Source organism: Gigantopelta aegis, chromosome 11 (genome assembly GCF_016097555.1).
Source record: "Gigantopelta aegis isolate Gae_Host chromosome 11, Gae_host_genome, whole genome shotgun sequence".
Lineage (NCBI taxonomy): Eukaryota > Metazoa > Mollusca > Gastropoda > Neomphalida > Peltospiridae > Gigantopelta > Gigantopelta aegis.
In genome coordinates, this window is record NC_054709.1 from 26433272 (window position 1) to 26453783 (window position 20512).

At 36.3% G+C, this 20512-nt stretch overlaps 1 protein-coding gene across 3 annotated transcripts in view; it reads left to right on the forward strand.

Moving 5' to 3' along the window:
* Positions 1–20512, forward strand: part of LOC121384975 (basic leucine zipper and W2 domain-containing protein 1-like) — a 37318-nt gene that overhangs the window by 1925 nt on the left and 14881 nt on the right. For all 3 annotated transcript variants that reach the window (XM_041515484.1, XM_041515483.1, XM_041515482.1), the window contains exons 2-6: positions 8158–8228; positions 10484–10566; positions 13715–13808; positions 15071–15180; positions 18763–18964. In XM_041515484.1, the coding sequence (XP_041371418.1) occupies positions 8165–8228; positions 10484–10566; positions 13715–13808; positions 15071–15180; positions 18763–18964 (553 nt within the window). In that variant the 5' untranslated portion in view covers positions 8158–8164. The remainder of the gene's footprint in view (positions 1–8157; positions 8229–10483; positions 10567–13714; positions 13809–15070; positions 15181–18762; positions 18965–20512) is intronic.

Here is a 20512-nt window from a genome sequence, read left to right on the forward strand (position 1 = left end):
TGTCCAAATGTCCGTCGTCTAGATCTCTTACAGTCAAGAGTACTCGGGCTAGGAACGCCTTTTTTATTACTATGAAATTTACTACAAGTTATTAATTTCTAAGCCGATTGATTTGTAAATTGCACACAAAATTAGTATTGTTTTATTATTTACAATACAAGTTGGACAAATCTGTGAAGTTTTTGTGCAGTCATCTACTGACTGGAAAAATCTGAACTTCTTGTGCAAACATCTATTGACCAACTTGGACAAATTTGTGCAGTCATCCTCTGACAAAACTGGACAAAGCTGTGAAGTTTCTGTGCAGTCATCTACTGACTTTTATTGGTGAAAGGAATAGTTTGAACTTTTTTTGTTTTCCTGTCTTTTGAAAATGGCATGTGAAACATAAAACTGACACTGACCGTGAAATTGTTTTTATTTCTCTCTGGCTGCAAAGAGTATTTAAGTTAGGGTAACCTTTGAACTAAAAAAAAAAAAATCCTACCTACCTACCCTACTTTTTTTGGCCATGTTACCTGAAACAAACATCTTTCTTTTTTTGGCCTTACCTACGTAACCAATTGTTCGGTTACGTGTATTATATTTACGTAACCCATGGGTTATCTGATCGGTTACCTCAAAATTACTTTGAAATTATATTTTAAATACATAGTTTTTAGCTGAAACAAAAAGTTAAATACAAAAGAAAAATTTTACAAAAAAAAATAATTCTTTAATGCTTGCTAAAGTTAACAATATTATAAAATAACTGAATATTAGCCCCAGTAATGAAACAAAATACAGGGTCGTAGCCAGAAATTTTCTTAAAATTACGCACGCCAAGGGCGTGCCCGAGCGGGGGGATTCGGGGGGCCTCCCCCTGTGAAAATTTTGAAACTCCGGATGCCTGTAGATGCATTTTTTAAAATCTGCTTTCGAGTCAATTTTAAGAGGATATTTTATAGAACAATTACAGACAGCCTCGACCTATTCACAGATTTTGTTTTTGCATAATTACGCGTACTGTGCGCAATGGGCGCCTTTGAAATAGATAAATACACATTTGTAGGGATTCCTTTTTGCGATTTGCAGTGGCTATGCTACTTTCACTTCATCGATGGTACTTATAATAAAAGTTATATATTACAGTGACGTTCCAAATGTTTTTTTAAAGCTCATTATGCGATGTTAGTATTTTTTAATTTTTGTGACACTTTTGGATTCCTGTTTACGTTAAAACTGTTTTTAACATATGTAAAATTTTAGCCAATCCAATAGTATGTCTACATATATTCCTTTAGAGATAAAATAGCAGCAGAAAATTTAGCCGTGCCAAGCGGTCCGAGCACATTTCTTTAAAACTTTTTTAAGCTGTAGACTTCGCAAGTTACAACTGTTGCAATATAACGTTGTTTACTGGTTTGCTGCGCATCAAGTATCTAAAAATCAGTCTAAAACATTTGTTGGAATACCAATAGTATGTCTGCATGAATAAATTTCCTGTAATCGTGAAGTTTGCAAGTTTTCATTTCTGAACGTTTACAGTTCATGACGTAACCGATTTGCGGTTCGCGTAAATTTAATTTTGCATAACCGACATGCGAACAGAACAGCGGTTCGTGTGAAATATTGTGCCCTGCTTTCCAGACGGTTCGTCCACTGGACAATTTGTCCACCGGACGATTCGTCCACTCGCATCGGACAATTCGATGACTGCATTTTTTTTCAAACATATTAATAGTTATTTCTTTGACATTGTAATCGTTTCTTAACATGTTCTCCTTCAATGGCGTAAATTCTATCCACTGTACCCTCCCTCGTCACGTTATCCCCATATGCCTAATAACCTCGAAATAAAATAAAAACTTGTCTTCAATTCCAATTTAATTAAATGTACATTAAAAAACAATTCAACAAAACAACAAATGTCTTCAAAAGTTAACATATTTGACAGTAGTAGAAATGCACAAGCGAATGTTTTTGGTCAATTAAATCAGTGTAGAATCGATGAATGGTATTTCGTCGTTGTTAACTGCACAAATCACTGTAGGAGATAATCCATTCAAATATCACTGGAAGAGAAACATCCAACAGTCAGCCGACTAATGAATGGATAATCTCGCAACAGCACGAATCAATTCTTTGGCAGTAATGTCGTCTTTGGTGTAGTGTCTCCAAATGGCAAAGAATTCACCCTGCCGGGTCCTATGCTGCAGCAGTTGCATCCGTCCATACACCCTTGAACGTGCTGTAACCTCACCGTGGTGCAGGGGTGTAACATTCTCTTTGAGAATGGCCAATACAGCACAAATTGAAATTTTGAGTAAAAATCAGTATCTGTGAAATTTGTATTTTTGCACAATTCTTTGCACTGTTTTTATTTAAATCTTGAATTTTTATATTGATGTTGATCATCACCTTATTTGTTTGCATTACCATAGTTTGACACCCAGTAGCCGATGTATTTTTCGTGCTGGGATGTCGTTAAACATTCATTCATTCATTCATTCCGTCCATACAGGTAGTTAGCGGTGCAGCTTTGAAATAAGGCATGTTGTTTTAGACGCTACTGGATCCAACTTGGTGAAACAAGCTTAAGCAGTAATGAGCCTGCATTGCTAATTACTTCACGATATCACAATAGAGTACACCTGTACACTTAATTGGTCAAGCAAACAGAAACCAAACAAGTTGAAAGGGAAGGGCTAAAGATTATCTTTACTGGGCATATTGTACTAAAAACATCCTACGACATGTAGCGTGAAAGGCGTACATTATAGAAACAAATAATAACCGAATAAATAGAAACACCAAGGAATTATGTCTGCAGAGCATTGTTACAAAAACATCTACCAAGCGTAATCTAATGCAATATAATTTATTTTCACCTTTGTAAATTTATGACACAGCAAAAAAAATACGGGGTAAAATATATCTAATAATTTATTTAGCCCCCATGTACATGTAGTACACATTATTTAGGTCGTGGACGAAATGTACTGGGGAAATAAAAATCCAGTGGACGAATCGTCCGGAACTGATTTTGTGTAGTGGACGGATCGTCCGTTGACGAATTGTCCAGTGGACGAATCGACTGCATCCCGTGTAAACCACTTGCACCGACCAGTGATCCATAACTGGTTCAACAAAGGCCATGGTTTGTGCTATCCTACCTGTGGGAAAATTGGATCTCCAAAATTTATTTTAGAGTATTATGGATTTAGAATATATCTCCACAGCTGATCTTTATTGACTCAGGGCGACTATGAATTTAAAAAAAATTGTGCATGGCGAACAGCGATTTTAGGGTCTGGTGAACATGGTGTCGGTTAAAAAAAAAAATGCACTGAAACTGAATCGAATGTGTAAAACACACTGCGTCTGTGCTAGCAGCAGAAGACATAGAATATGATTATGATGAAATCAGAACAGATACCAAGACTTACACCAGACCATGCCTTTTAAGATGCATAGTTGCGATTGCGCATGTAATTTCAATCTTGACGAGTGCGCATAAAATAATTTTGTATATTGATTGCCACTATTAATCTTATGTTGCTGATAGAAAGATCCGTTTAATAATACCAGGAAAAAAAATGTTACAAGAACGGTAGCGTCCATGCAAGATTTTAATATATGACTAATACTTATCTTTGCTATACAAATCGGAAAACACAGGGATAACTAGTCTAACTTTAGGGTCTCGAAATTACAATACTCAACTGTATAATAAATTTCCTGTAATCGTGTTTGCAAGCTTTAATTTCTGGACGTCTACAGGTCACGACGTAACTGATTTGCGGTTCGCATAAATTTAATTTTGCGTAACCGACACGCGAACATAACAGAGGTTCGCGTGAAATATTGTGCCCTGGGTCTACAGAATGAAACTGCTTTTTGCAGGTCGCGATTTCCAGCCCTGAAAAATATTTTGGACAAAAATTGATAGTGGGTTATTGCAAAATGCATTAGTTATAAAAATTTGTATTTTAAGCAAAAAAAATGGAGTAGGTAAATTGTTATGATCTTCCGATGCCAATTTAGTATAGATAATTAGAGCTAGGCGGAATAGAAATTTGAGGTTCGGCATCGAGATCAGTATTTTTGGGTGCTTTACCTCGGTGTCGGTACAGTATTCGGTATTGACATAATACCGATATCGAGCAGTATTTTCTTTATATTCAGCTTTAAATCCATGCCTGAGTTGAGGCTTACCCGCTAATTTTATCCAAATAAAATTTAAATTCCATACACAAGGTCCTCGTATGATTTCTACCTAACCCATTTTGCGTTTGTCAGATATATTGGTAGTGCTTTACTAAATAGCGGGAAGCATTTTTTAATACCAAAATTTCTGTATTTTGAAATTTGCTGGTTAGGGTAAATCATTATTGACATACAGTATATACATAGATGCCAACCATTACAAATTTGGCGGAATCATTACGAATTTAAAGCATAGATTACGCTATTACTATTGTCTTGTTCGAAATACCGATTTTTAGAAAGAAAAATGCAATTTCGCGTATTTGCGTCTGATCGTATTTTTGAAGGCACAAATGTTGTTAAAGGTAGGGTCAACTCAAACAAGAGCCTTATGTGTTGGAAAGATGCATACCGGGACCACCAACACATACTGACACTTTAGCAAATGAAAAACGCGTAATTTTAGAGTTAATAAAAAACCCATGATTATTCCTGCTAACTGGGGGCAGCCATTTTGTTTCGTTTTTGTGACGTCCGGTGGAATAGTTTGGGGCAAAGTGACGTCAGCTCCTGACCATCTCCTGTATGTACAGTGTAAACAAAAGCAGTAATTTTCGACAAGGCGCTTCTGTTTGATCAATCTGACTTGTAAAACAGCATAAATGACGTAATAATATAATAAACTATTTAACTAAATATATTTGAAGTTGCATTAACGGAACAAAATGGGGTTATAGTATTTTTCTCTGTTTAATAATCCAAAGGAAAAATGTACACTATTACGCCTATTGATATGCTATGTTGGAGCAAAAACGACAACCCACGATACCTAAGTAGAGGCACTGATTTTCCGTTTCAGATTTTTCCCTTATCCGTTTCATAATGTTACAAATTCCGGGTTTTTTCCGTTTCAGTATTAAACAAATTCTGTTTTTGTTTCACACACACACCGCAGTTAATTGCTGGTATAAAATAAATATGCAATGAGGAAAAACATGTCGGTGTTTATTTTTGGTTTAAATTTAAACACGAAAATTCGCTACGACACAGACTTCGCACATTTTCGGTTTTCTTTACGATATGATCAGGAAAATCATTACAAACGATCACACTAGTGTCACTATAAACCACTTCCCTTGTATAATTTATTTTGAACAAAGCCTGGCATACAGTATGCAATTACTGCATTCCTTTGTGAGATCGGAAATATGGCAATGCCGCAAATGTTAAAAATTAATAAGCAAGCATAACATAATATATCTTTCACTTCAGTAAATATCAGACAATTTTAGCTCACAATGTTCAGTTTTTCCCGTTAAATCGCCGGGAATAAGCGAAGAAAACACGACTGGTAAAACGTCTAGATACTCTACATTAAACATTTGGTGTAACATACAAAGGTACTAGTGTCGTAGCGTAGCACAGGCAGATGTCGGTGTCCATAGTTTCTAGCTCGAAAAATAAATTTTAATTAATCAAATGCGCTAATTAAAGTTAAATAATGTTTTGGAAAAATATCGGTAATTCCGTTTCAGATAGGTATTTCCGCGATTCCGCGATCGCGGAAAATCAGTGCCTCTACCTAAGTGATAATTTTATTTTCTTTGGGACTACATAATTGGTCAGTTCTGTGGTTTTAGATGGAAAAGTCTACTTAATCAATAGTTTTACAGAACTATTTACAGTAATAAACCATGTCCATTACAATTTTAGGGGTGACAGGTAATATTCCACAATACCGGTATGTACTTTTGTGTCTAGACAGCATCAATTAATTGGCTCGTCTGGTTACCAATCAAATACACACCTGCCAATCAGGAATCACAGGTAGAAGCAACCAACAGCATAGACCAATTAACTAAGAAAACACTCAATGTTTCATTTTAGTACGTAGGTTAATGCTTGGGCAAAACATTGTTAATTGTTTTGACTTGTGTAGCCACTTTGACAATGGTATTTTATTTTGTATTGAAAAATAATATATATAGTGCTGGATATACTTATTGCTGGCTTACTGGGATGTGTATTATTACAGAACATTGCAATGTTATGACTATTTATCATCCCGCAAAAACCAGGTAGATTGTGTTTCTCTAGTTCTAAGGCTCATTCCTGACGTGACGCGTTAGTATTGCGTAACCATCAGCTCGCCAGAGGGCGTACTCACTGAGATGGTACAAAATGGCTGCGCCCGTTATATATAATAGCCGTCGCATTTAACCGTTTTATTAATGAACTATACAATCATACGTGTTGATATTAAGCAATAATGTGCATTATATATCGTTGAATATGCATACCAGACCAAATGCCTTAATTGTCCTCTCCTTTAACACCGGAGAATTGGAACTTTTTGCCTCTTCACTGTCAACAACCCCAGTGTTCTCGCTGGGTGAAAATTAAAGGAGGGTGGCCGTACGGCACCACACCCTTCAAAAAAAAAACCCACACCAATAAACGAAAAGCAAAAATAAAATAAAAAAAGGGAGGGGGGGAGAGAGGAGTAGTTTGGTTACCATATTGTTTTGTGTTGGTAGACTTTGAGAAAAGACATACTCCTTATTTTGCCTACAAAAAAGTGCAAAGGGGTTTATAAAAAGACTCGTCTTTTAATTGAACCGAAGATGATATCGGTCTGACATTCACGGGCAGTTCCGGTTTTGCTGGACCGATCAGTTTTAATATTATTTTTAATAAAGATTTCAAGATATACGAAAAACAATAAAGATGTTTGTAAAGTGATCTAATGTCAGATACATTTTTGTTATTTCCATCTTCATCGAATGAATCGATCGCTGTGATAAAATATCGCCAGCTGATAAAAAGTAGTTTCGTTTTTGTAAAGACGGTGTATATATTATTTGGCACTCAAGATAAATGACTTTAATGATAAACACTACCACTTCCGTTGTTTTTATAAGCGTTCATATCCCCTCAAAATTAAAAGTTTACAATATTTTATAAAGAACTACTGAATAAACAGAATAACAAAGTAAAAATCATCAGTTTCAAGCAATTATATCTGCAACTGAGGACAAAATATCAAACGATAGTTAGTGGAAACAAAAGACAGAATGACCGTTCTGATCACGTGACAAATTTGGTGCCAAATAAGAGGGGTTTTTTTTAATCGGAGATTGCTGAATCCGTAAAAAATAAAGTTTTCATTGCTTACATAAAATATAACTTTTATTGTGTCTGTCAAACATACAAATGGATACAGATATTAGACAAAATAGAGGCTGTTAAAAATACTGTTAAATTACGTTACGGTAACTGTCGTAAATGTTTTGTCAATTGCTTTTTCGTACACAACGCGGCTTGTTTCCTTTGATGTCCAGTGTCAGTGTGCAGACTGATCGTTGTTTTTTGTGTGAAAAAAAAAGTGCATTTGGAAATAGCAGAGATAGGTGCTGGAAAATAAAGAGGGGCGCTCAAAAATAAAGGAGGGCGGGGAACGTGAAAGGAGGGCGGCAAAATGGAATAGCGGGGCGGGGCGCCCCGCTTATATGGAGCAGCGAGAACATTGAACCCTAGAGTGGTTTCCTTCCTTGTTCTTTAAACTTAGGGATTCCGAATAGGAAGCGTGGCGATGTAAAATAAACCAGTTTAGCAATTGGTCTTCCAAACAGCCCCGATGTTTACTGATTGGGTACAGCCTTGAACTTGACTTTACCAAAATGTTGAAAAACGCACTCCTGGGCCATCACTGATAACATTCCTATTTTGGGTGAGGGGTGAGATTCCGATTTTTGAAGGCCTGGATTCCTATGACACTCCAGCTAGGGTTGGCATCTATATATATATATACCCAATAATGATAAACATTACTGTTGTAGATGGTTTTACAAAGCTTTTTGCAAATTTCAGCGGATGCTTTAATGAGAATGCTTCTTCGAAGATAGTTGTTTAATGCTTGAGATTGAAATGTGTATATTTATGATTTTTGTTTTTGTTTTTGTTTTGCAGAAGTTTTATGTCGAATCAGAAGGTTGAGAAACCCTCACTGTCAGGCACCCGTCTGAAAACACGTAAAAGGGGTAGGTATTAGTAGGGATCGAATTTACAGGCATTTATCCAGGCGTTTTGTAGTACTGGACATAACCTCCTTACCCAGGGCTTCCTGATTATCGTCCATCGGGGAGAGCAAATAAAAGATCCCTTGCTGCTAATTGGAAAGAGTAGCCCATGTTGTGGCGACAGCGGGTTTCCTCTCAAAATCTGTGTGATCCGTAACCATATGTCTGACGCCTTATAACCGTAAATAAAATGTGTTGAGTGCGTCGTTAAATAAAACATTTCTTTCTTTTTCTTTCCTGATTATCGTAGCCCCACTCCCATGGCTAGTGATATTCAATGGTGGGCTAGTAAATGACTACTATTGCCATGCCCAACGGCTAGTAAAAACCAAAATTGTCAAATGTTGCAGTTAAGTTTATTTTGTAAATAGGGAATAACTGGTTACTGTCTTAAGATATCGGCTTTATCCTGCGAAGGTTAGAATGGCGAATGCAGCGAGGCTCATTATCATTATTTATTCCAGTTTTGCGTACGCAAATTGAGTATTGTCAACCTAGCAAGTCTTTTGCCGTATGATGTCATACAAGATACATGATGTCATTATTTGTAAGAAGCTAGCTACATTCTGTCACATTAAAAAAGCGTTTCTAAACTTTTAATTCATAAATAAATAATAATATGATTTAAAGAGAGTGTTGATTGAAAATCTAGTCTGAAATACTCGAGTCGAGTTGGGCTTATGTCACGTGACCTATATTTTTGGTCAGTGACCGAAAATAGAGATTTATCTAGTCTTCATATCTTGTCAATGTATACAGTGATTGCTGGATAAATATGAATATCCTGACGTAACCCCAACCCCCAATGTTCATGTTTTTAAGCTCTATCTCCCTATTTGGGTGACATATTGGATTATTACTATTATTTAGTAACATTGTATTAACTTAAGGTGAAGTAGGGCTAGTAAAAGAAATTAATCGCTGATCTAGTGTATTTAAAAAAAATTTCTAGAAACCCTGCCGTAACAAAATCAAGTGGCATTGAAAAATACCGCCCGGTCTGTTGGCCCATTGGGCTATTTCTCGTTCCAGCCAGTGCACCACAACTGGTATATCAAAGGCCGTGGTATGTGCTATCATGTCTATGGGGTGGTGCATATAAAAAATCCCTTACTGCCAATCGAAAAGAGTAGCCCATGAAGTGGCGACAGCGGCTTTCCTCTCTCAATATCTGTGTGATCCGTAACCATGTCTGATGCCATATAACCGTCAATAAAACATTTCTTTCTGAAAATTCCCAATTTGATGTGTAAATATTTTTGGTAATTACGTCTGTACTACTGAATTAATTTAATAAGTGCATTGCATTAATCATTGGCTTAAAAAAAAAAACATTCCCGTAACAGTGAGTTGTGATTAAAGCATGATTTAATTTTCCTAATCCTATCTGACATGACACTGCCAAAAAAAATCATGCATAAATCCCTGACTTAACCTTTACTAACTGCTGGATTAATTTTTGACAAAAACCACATTGAGTGGGTACAAGTTTATAATTCACTTAAATGTTTTATAAATACATAAAATAAAGTTTATATATTTGAAATGTATTATCTTCTTGAATTTATCTAATTATGATATTTTAGATCATTTAATGTTGATTAGAATTAGGCAAAAAGTCGCGTTTATTTACAGGAATTTGTGGCTAGCTGTCCTGTAGTTATGTCCGTTATTCCAGACAACAGTGTTTTGTGACCAGAATGTTTTTTAAAAAAACCAGAACCGAGATTCATATCCCAATATTTGGTGATTTTCTATGTTGGTAAAATTGTCAAATTTATTATCAAATCTGCTGTCACATACAGCTATTGATCTCTGAAAATGACTGACTTGCTGCCATTGTTGTCAAACAAAAATACTTGCCGAAAACCACTTTTTCAACTCAAAATTCTAACGTATTTTCCATTGAAAAAACGATCTAAAGACACTGAAAACTTATTTTCCGTTTCCTGTGAGTGTCGTGTGCAAAACTGCGGGAAATATACTGTATAGAGTACAGTATGTCGACTGGCGTGACGGCTTCTAACTTTCAAATATATTTTAAACACACTAACGTTGCATTTGACCAATTAATTATTAAATAGATTATCATCAGTGTTGCGAGTTAGTAAAACTGAGTGCAATACAGAGTTGCTTCCCTTCTGTTTTCATGCACCTTGATGAATAAGTTCATGTTTTATTCTAACAATTGATTATTATTTTTCTTTTTTTTTAAGATGAAAAAGAAAAGTACGACCCTTTGTCGTTCCGTGATACTGTTGTTCAGGGGCTCAATGAAACAGAGTGTGATCTAGAAAAGGTATGTAAAAACAACACTCATTCAGTCGTACATAACTTGTACTAAATGCTGCTAAAATTGAAAATTGGCGTCGCCCATTTTCAAAATAATATAAAACACTATATAACTTGTTAATATAAAATTATTATTATTATTTTTTTTTTTTTTTATTTTTTTTTTTTTTTATAAATAGCGTGACAAGCAAAATGTTGTTTAGTACTTTAAAATGTTTGCACGAATGGGTTATGCAAGAATGATTCATCACAACCCGCACACAAACGAAGTGATTGTTTGTGCAATATGTGCAGCCTTGTTAAGTCCTTAGAAAAAGTGTTTCATGGTTCATCCTTGGCAAAACAAATAGGGTAGGTAGGTAGGTATTTTTTTTTTTTTTTTTATTATAAAATCGTATCAAACAGAAATACCATAATCAGCCGAGCTGTTTCGAATCTAGTTTGCTGACTGCAAAAAATCAATGGATCATGATTTTATTTATTTATTTATTTAATTGTTTGTTTTTTGCTTCAAACATTTTCAGACATAAAATTAGGTAGGTCGAGAAACCTAATATGCAGGCATCGAAATAAGTCGAGAACGGTCGTTCAGATTACCGGGAGGTTACCACATGTTAGAAAAGTTTCGTTCTCGATAAAAAATTTCAACGAATGGTAGTTTCGTTTCCGAACGTAAACCAGGCAATGCATTCAGGACTTGTGCGTTTCATTTTTTCGTACAAAATTGCACTGATGTTCGTGCGCACTTGTGCAATTGTAAAGCAATTTTGGCAATCCGCGTTTAAGCAGCGCCCACTAGATAAATTTACTTCTGGATTTCTTTCTCGTATCGATGTTCGCGCGCACCGTTACAATTTCAGAACGACTGCATAGTAGTAACAGGAATTCAATTCTAACTTTCATATAGTTGTGGAAACCTATAGGTTACCAGACTATATTTTGTGGTAACCTGTAAATGGGTTACCAGACACAATGCTTATTTCGATGCCTGATGTGGGTCCTTGTGCACTTGTGTACCAGGATTTTATCCAGATCTATATTTCAAAGACTTGATAATTAATCTGGCACTATTCTCCAAAGGCTATTCCCAATATTAGAGTTAAAGGGACACACCCTTGTTACGGCTATTTGTTGACCATTACGGCGTTGTTTTTCGCTATTAAACCCCATTTTTCACAAATAAAATTTGCACTTTACTTACATTTTATAATTTAGAATACACATTTCCATTCACCTGAAGTGCTTTTTGGTAATCCTAATGTTTGTAAAACCACGAAATGCATTTTTTGCTTTTTTTCACAAAACGTGAAAAAAAGTTAAGCAAGCGAGGTCCAATCTATTTTTAATGTCACAGATGTTGGTATATCACGTGACCGTTATCATTTTGGTTCGGTTTGTTTTCTCATGCACGGTTCGCGCAATCAACATCCGATTTGTTGTTGTTCATTTGTGAGATTTTTCTTCACAGTTCGTGAATATTTTCAGTAACAATAAAGTTCAGACAAGTAAGTGTCTCAATACAAAACGTTACAAACCCTTAAAACCAATAATTTTGCTAAGTCTTACGATATCTGGAGAGGGGATACAACCAGGACAGAACAGTTGGATGTGAAATTTGTCGTGACGCAGGCATTGTTGTGCTTCGAGCGACATCTAACTTTCAAAATTATTTAAAGCAATTGGGACACGGGGATTCCCATGGTATTTATTGATATAAAACCTGCTTTTTCACTCCATTTGATAAAAACGTGATCTAAGTGTGTTACAGGTTTGTAGATTAACCAAATTATAATTTATTTTCGCTGGATGGAACTAGGGTGTGCGGCTTTAAAAATTCCCAATCTGAATTATTAAAGGGACATTCCTGAGTTTGCTGCAATTTTAAAGATGTTATCGACTAACAGAGACTTTTTGACGACTGTAATTATATATCAAATATATTTTTGTGCATAAAATATTAGTGGCTGTATATTAAACGTGTTTCTGGTCATTCTAATATTTGTACTAGGTTAAATTTCATTTTATTTCCTAAAGATTATTTCATACGTACAAAATTATTTGAAGACAAAATCCAGTTTGGGCTTCCTATAAATATTAAGCCGACCAGAAACACATTGAATATACAAACACTGATATTCTAAACAAGAAAATATATTTAATATGTAAGTTTAAATCGTAGAAATATTTTATTAGTTGGAAACATCTTACAGTGCAGCAAACTCGGGAATGTCCCTTTAATTATAAAAAAGATAAGTAGCACTTGACAAACACACTTTCCCTGAGAAGGACTATTTCACAATGCAAAATAGATATATTAATTTTAATAAATAACAAGAGCATGCAAGTGTTGTTGCTCTTTTTAAATGCTAACTTAGCTGCATAAGATGTTTTTCAAATGAACCCAGTGTTCGAGATTAACGATATCCCGGAGATACCAGAATTTAATTTTGGATACCAGACTTCAAGAACCCAGTATCCCACCGGGATACCATATAATACTAAATTCTCCTGTGGGATACCAGATTTTGAAATGTTAGTATCCAGTTGGGATACTGCCCCAAAATTTTAATCTCGAGCACTGGAACCTAAATATTCTCAATGTTTGTAAAATGTGTTAAGGCTGTGGGTGTTGATGTCAAATTTTAAAAATAAAACTCTGCTTTAACATAATTTCCCACATTTGATCTCGTTTCGGATATTTTAATAAACTAACCAAAATAAGTTTTTAAGTCTCTTGGCAGGTTTGATTTTACAGGTAATTTCTGTTATTATTTGCAATTTGGATGCCCTATGTAACTAATTACTTTTGTGACCATCTACTATGAGTAATGCGGAAAGTGAAATTCCTCCAAATAATCCTTACATCTGATTAAGTGTCTTTGTTATAATTTTACATAGGTCATTTCTTAATCAATGACAATTTACAGGCCTCCGAGAATTGAAAATTTCTGTTCACCATTATTGGGTTATGCAAAAACTAATTCAGGTAACCCATTTTTTGCCCATTTTTTAGGCAACCCATCATGAACATGTAAATGTCGTAAATTCAATGCGCGAATGAAAACTGGTACGCATTCATTGAACAAAACTTTCGCTTTCTCATTTTTCAGAAGCCTGGCTTTGTAATACCTTGTGTGTGTATTTTCATTCTGTAGGTTTCAAAATACTTGGATGTTTCCAGTTCCCGTCTTAACTACAGACGTTATGCTGAAGTCCTCTTTGACGTTCTGATTGCTGGAGGATATTTAGGTATTTTAATTACTCTCTCTAAATTCGAAGATTCATGGATGTTGCTAGACTTGTTTTCTTTTTCTTTTTGCACCTAATGTTAGAATGTGACACAACAGAAGACGATGCTACCAGCCAAATTGTTACGGAGTAGATGTGCCTCTTGAACAGGTCAGTGGGTGTGTAGAACATTTTGCCAAATTATCTATTCAGCTCAAAAATTGCAGAAACCCTTCCACCCACCCACCCCAGTTATTTGCCTGTGATACTTAAAATTCATAGATGGTGAATTTGGTGAGTGGCAAAACGAGCCCAGAATTTGCAAGTGTCATCCAGACATAGAAAGTCATGTTGATATTAGGGCTCATACTTAATGAGGACAGAACATAGCCCAGTGGTTAAGCACTCGCTTGATGCATGGTCAGTCTTGGATCGATCTCTGTTGGTGGGCCCATTGGGCTATTTTTTGTTCCAGCCAGTGCACCACAACTGGTATATCAGGCCATGGTATGTGCTGTCCTGTCTGTGGGATGATGCATATAATAGATCCCTTGCTACTAATGGAAAAATGTAGCAGGTTTTCTCAGACTAATAAATCATTGTGCTCTAGTGGTGTCAACAATTGCCAAAGTTGTTATGAATTGATGTAGGTCATGGTTTTACTGATGGCAGTTTTGTGCCGCTGAATAAAAATTATTTATCATCTATTAAAGGCTTTTGTAGGAGAAATCGCTGGCACTATAATTTGCGATATCTTCTTATAATCTTGATTGGTCAAATTTTAATCACAAGACAAATGTTTTGTTAGTCACTGTGTTTGTTTCAGCGCTAAACCTACCATTAGTGACGTCACGCCACTGCCGTTCTGCTAGTTAACGAGTCTACCGCTGACATTCAACCCATATCACTGACATTATTTCCAACTGGCACAAATGAAAAGAATGATAATGGATGATAAAAAGAATACCCCCCTCGTATCTTGTGATATCATAATTATAGCACTTGTTGATAAAAGTATAAAATACTTTTATCAACTCGTGCTGATAATTAATAATATCACAACACACTCGGGAAGTATCCTCTGTTTATGTTGGTTGTTGGGATAATTTTTGGTTTTCAGTTAAAGAAATATATAATGATTCGAATAATTGGAATCATCATATATTTCTTTAACTGGAAACCAAAATTGAAATTTTTCTTTCAAAAGTGACTTTTTTAACACCCAATATCAAAATATATATCCTTGTTCCTATTGTTAATAAGATTTCTAAATGTTCTTTCAGCTCCTGGGGGCAGTATTGTTCAAGACCCCGAACCAACAAAAATCTGTAAATCTGACATCTGTGTGTTCTCTACAGAAGAGAACAAAGAAAAGCTCAAATTATTCTATGAAGTAAGTGTGAGGTTTGTCGAGTAATAGCCAAAGTCTGGTCTCGGGCCGTCAAAATCAAAATACATGGATGCCAGTCGAATCAGTTTTTATGTAATTTGTACAGTTTTAAGCCGGTGTATGTCAGAATTGCATCTCAGTTTCAAGCATTTACAAGCAGTTAAAATGTCAAAAGCGTTTAAAGTGTTCTCCTGATGCGTGTTACAGCAGGGATTGATCCCAGTTGATCCCATTGGGCTATTTCTTGTTCCAGCCAGTACACCACAACTGGTATATCAAAGGCTGTCAGGCCTTTCCCCAGGATTTTTTTAAGGTGCTTACATTTTTAGCATCAGTATAACACAAATCAAGCCAAAATAAGTAGGTAGTGGGATGAAAACAGTTACTTTCTTTAAAGTAACCCATCAATTCCCCACCCCCAACAATTTCATAATTTGTGCCATGTTGTTGCTGTTGATTTCAGCGTCGTGTTAAATGCTTGTTGTGATTTCTGCTTGTAAAATACCTATGCTAAGATTGCCGACTTCACAGTATATTCCATTTATAAAAAATATAAATAAATAAATAAAATAAAAACCGTTAATAAAATTAAAATTTACGGCCTTTTTAAAATCCAGCTAACTTATTAAATGTCACCTCACAGTCTTACAAATATATATCTAACATTATCTAACAAATATGATTATTGTAAACTAATTCAGTGTACGTTTAACTGCAATTTGTATAAATACTGCATGTTCATTTCCTGCGATCGCGATCTCTCGACCATAGGTACAAAATTAACAAAGACAAAGGTATTCATTGATAGGTATTCATTGATGGAAACAACTATTGTTTTTCTACAAATTTACATCAAGATTTACTTCTGTATAATCGTATTGTTCACCGGCCTCGGTGGCGTAGTGGTTAGGCCATCGGTCTACAGGCTGTTAGGTACTGGGTTCGGATCCCAGTCGAGGCATGGGATTTTTAATCCAGATACCGACTCCAAACCCTGAGTGAGTGCTCCGCAAGGCTCAATGGTTAGGTGTAAACCACTTGCACCGACCAGTGATCCATACCTGGTTCAACAAAGGCCATGGTTTGTGCTATCCTGCCTGTGGGAAGCGCAAATAAAGGATCCCTTGCTGCTAATCGGAAAGAGTAGTCCATGTAGTGGCAACGGCGGGTTTCCTCTCAAAATCTGTGTGGTCCGTAACCATATGTCTGATGCCATATAACCGTAAATAAAATGTGTTGTGCGTTGTTAAATAAAACATTTCTTTCTTTCTTTTGTATTGTTCAATGTCCGCAACGAAGCCTCTTGACACGTGTGTGTCAGCTGACGTATATTCGCGTCGAGAGCTTTCCTCGGTTCAGCCAACGAATGTTCTTCCTAACGTTCGCGAACTATTTGATTGGTGTCCGTCGTGTCCATTTGGTTTAATGTAAAGCGCACAAACCAGTGTAGCGAACGTTTTGTTTTCGCTCGATCTGGCTGAACTCATCTCTTGGGATAGCCTACATGTCTTTCGGCCCTTAACTGGCATGTGTATTCAAATTGACACGCATTGTCGGTTTGTTTTTATTACTTTGGTTCAAAGACTTTACAAAGTTAAAACAACAAGTTACAGATCTTCCAAATATTGAATTACCGTCACATTGCTGTCATACATGTCGAATGCATGCCATTAAAATTAATAACAATGATTATTAAAATAAACAAACATCATAACGCCTATGCTGTATTCTGGATTTTCTCGTTGCCGCTCGCGAGATCGCTATTACACTAATTGAATATTTGGTATTATTATTATGTTTGAGCTGTCGGATAGATTTATGTAACCGTTTGTTCACATCAAAAGATAGAAAATGGTATAGCCAAAATTTTAGCCACTTGCAAATTTTATTAGCCATTTTCTTAAAAATAATGTTTAACTAGCCAATGGCTAATTTGGCTACCGACAGCGCGAGCCTTGGATGTTTTCAGTGTGTGGGAGTTTCGGGAAGAGGATGTTAGGATAGAAATGATTGATTGCCAACTTAACTGTACTTTTAAAAAGTGCTTCACCTATCGTTTATTCAGTTAAATGGTACAGTTGATTCTGTCAATGGGCATCTTCTTTGATCGGCCTTGAAGCTTGATTGCTCGGCACGGGAATCCCGTTACGCGTAAGGGCCTTCCTGACAGATTAGCGGTACCAGTAGATGTGGTAAAATTACTAAACACCAGTTGTGAGCAGACGACTGGCCCATTGTTAGGTATTTAGGAAGTGTTTTACCTGTCATAGTAATTAGGTGTGTTTGATATACTGGTACACAAGTTGTATGCAACAGATAGTCGACTGCCACGCTCGTACTTGTGAAGATTGTTTGTCTAAAGCACTTCAAATCAAGGCGTAGCGGCAATTGATTTAAGGCACTTCCACGCCGTCATAGCGCTTACTTTACAGACCAAGGCGTGTCGGGCCGCTACACCTAACGGCCCTGGGGAAACCCCTGGCTGTGGTATGTGCTATCCTGTCTGTGTGGGATGGTGTATACAAAAGATACCTTGCTACTAAGGAAAAAATGTAGAGGGTTTTCTCTCTAAAACGGTGTCAAAATTACCCAAGTAGCAGGAGAAGCCATTTGAAGTGTATGGGGTTGAGGCGTACAGCGCTCACTGGATGCGCGGTCGGTTTGGGGTCGATCCCCGTCAGTGGGCCCATTGCGCTATTTCTCGCTCCAGCCAGTGCACCACGACTGGTACATCAAAGGCTGTGGTATGTGCTATCCTGTCCATGGGATGGTGCATATAAAAGATCCCTTGCTGCTAATCGGAAAGAGTAGCCCATGTAGTGGCGACAGCGGGTTTCCTCTCAAAATCTGTGTGGTCCGTAACCACATGTCTGACGCCATATAACCGTAAATAAAATGTGTTGAGCAGTGTTCGAGATTAAAATTTTTGGCCAGTATCCCAGTTGGATACTAACATTTCAAAATCTGGTATCCCACCTGAGAATTTAGTATTATATGGCATCCCGGTGGGATACTGGGTTCTTGAAGTCTGGTATCCAAAATTAAATTCTGGTATCCCCGGGATATCGGGATACCGTTAATCTCGAACACTGTTGAGTGCGTTGTTAAATAAAACATTTCCTTCCTTCCATTTGAAGTGTATGAAGCCTGCATGAGATGAATTTCAAGCCTTATGGGTGTATACCACCAAATCAAATCCCATACACAACAATAGTAACGTATGTGGCTAAAACTCTTACCTGCAGCGTGTCAATCGACATAAACGCCACGGATATAAAGACTACCACCAGTCACCCTTAGAGTGAATGAGAAAAAAATGGGTGTCAAGGTGCTCATTTCTGAGATAACGGGTAGTGCCTCCTGTCTGTGGGATGGTGCATATAAGAGATCCCTTGCTGCTAATCGAAAAGGGTAGCCCATGAAGTGGCGACAACGGGTTTCCTCTCTCAATATGTGTGGTCCGTAACCATATGTCTGACGCCATATAACCGTTAATAAAATGTGTTCAGTGCGTCGTTAAATAAAACATTTCCTTCCTTCTTCTCAGATGTTAAATTATTTCTGTGGTGGTGTTAATTCGTGTAGGTGCTGTACAAGCTGATTCGGCGCTACAAGTACCTGGAGAAGCCGTTTGAAGACAACTTGAAGAAGATCATCGTCTTCTTGAAGGGCTACAAGGAAGATGAACGGAAGAAACTCGCCATCATCACGGGAATCATCCTGTCACAGAACCTCTGCACTGCCAAGGTGCTGTCCAGTTTGTTCGAGGAGCATCTCATTAAAGAAGGTATTAGCATCAGATTTATAGTCGGTGGTATTAGCATCAGATTTATAGTCGGTGGTATTAGCATCAGATTTATAGTTGGTGGTATTAGCATCAGATTTATAGTCAGTATTAACATCAGCTTTGTAGTTGGTAGCATTAGCATCAGCTGTCCAGTCTGTTTGAGGAGCATCTATAGTGTTCTAGCTAGGATTTTGATGGGGCAGGGCGCTAATTTAATTGTATGGCATTTTTTAACGCGAAAATCTTATTTTGGAGGCAAGGGCTGGATATGATCGAATTTTCTACATTCATAAATATCATATATGTAGGAATATCTATGCTGGTTTTAATTTACAAAACGTTTTTGGAGGGAGGGGGACAATCAATTTATAAACCCAAATTTATTATTCTTAAATTTGGATGTTTGATGAAACAGTACATTCATCGCTGTATGCAATAATATTGTACTAAATAAAGACACTATTTAATAAATCTCGTTCCAGCCAGTGCAACACGACTGGTATGTGCCGTGGTATGTGCTATCCTGTCTGTGGGATGGCGTATATAAACGATCGCTTGCTACTAATGGAAAAAAGTAGCGGGTTTTTCTCGGACTAAATTTAAAAATTACTAAATGTTTGACATCCAATAGCCGATTATTGATAAATCAATATGCTCTAGTGGTGTCGTTAAATAAAATCAAACTTTAACTATTAAAATGTTTTACAAAAGGTTTGATCACCTAAAAAATCTTATTCTTTTTTCTATTATATATAGTATTTATACCATTTAATATCATGCCCAAATGTAATTTAAAATAAATAAAAGAAATAATTAAAAGAAATCAAGAAATGAAAACAAAGAAAGGTTAGAAAAAAAGAAGAAAAAAAAAAGAACAAACAAATTAAAAAATTGACATAAGGATATATTTGTAACAAGTTGATCACTGCATTTAAAAATGAATGAATGAATGAATGCATGTTTAACGACACCCCAACATGAAAAATACATCGGCTATTGGGTGTCAAACTATGGTAATGCAAACAAATAAAGTGATGATCAACATCAATATAAAAATTCAAGATTTAAATAAAAACAGTGTAAAGAACTCTGCAAAAATACAAATATCACAGATAGATACTGACGTTTACTAAAAAATTGTGCTGTATTGGCCATTCTCAAAGAGAATGTTACACCCCTGCACCACGGTGAGGTTACAGCACGCGCAGGGGTGCATTTAAAAACGGTTATTATTGCATGTCACGGTCTAGATAGATTTCATTAAATAGCTTTTGCAGACATGCTTTTATCAAAACACAGTTATGCCTACATACACCAAATAACCAGTGTTGCAAGTTTACTCTGTGCCATATTATAAAGATGCAATCAATATGTCATTGATAAGGACTACTGACATCAGTTAAAACTATATGTATCTTGGTCTGGGTATTTGCAAAGGCAAAAATTACTTTCAAAAATTTACTTAACAAAATAAATTTCGCATTTGACGTTCTGTCGAAGTTTATCATGATGGTCTACTTTCAACTAGGCATTTGAGAGGTGGTGTGT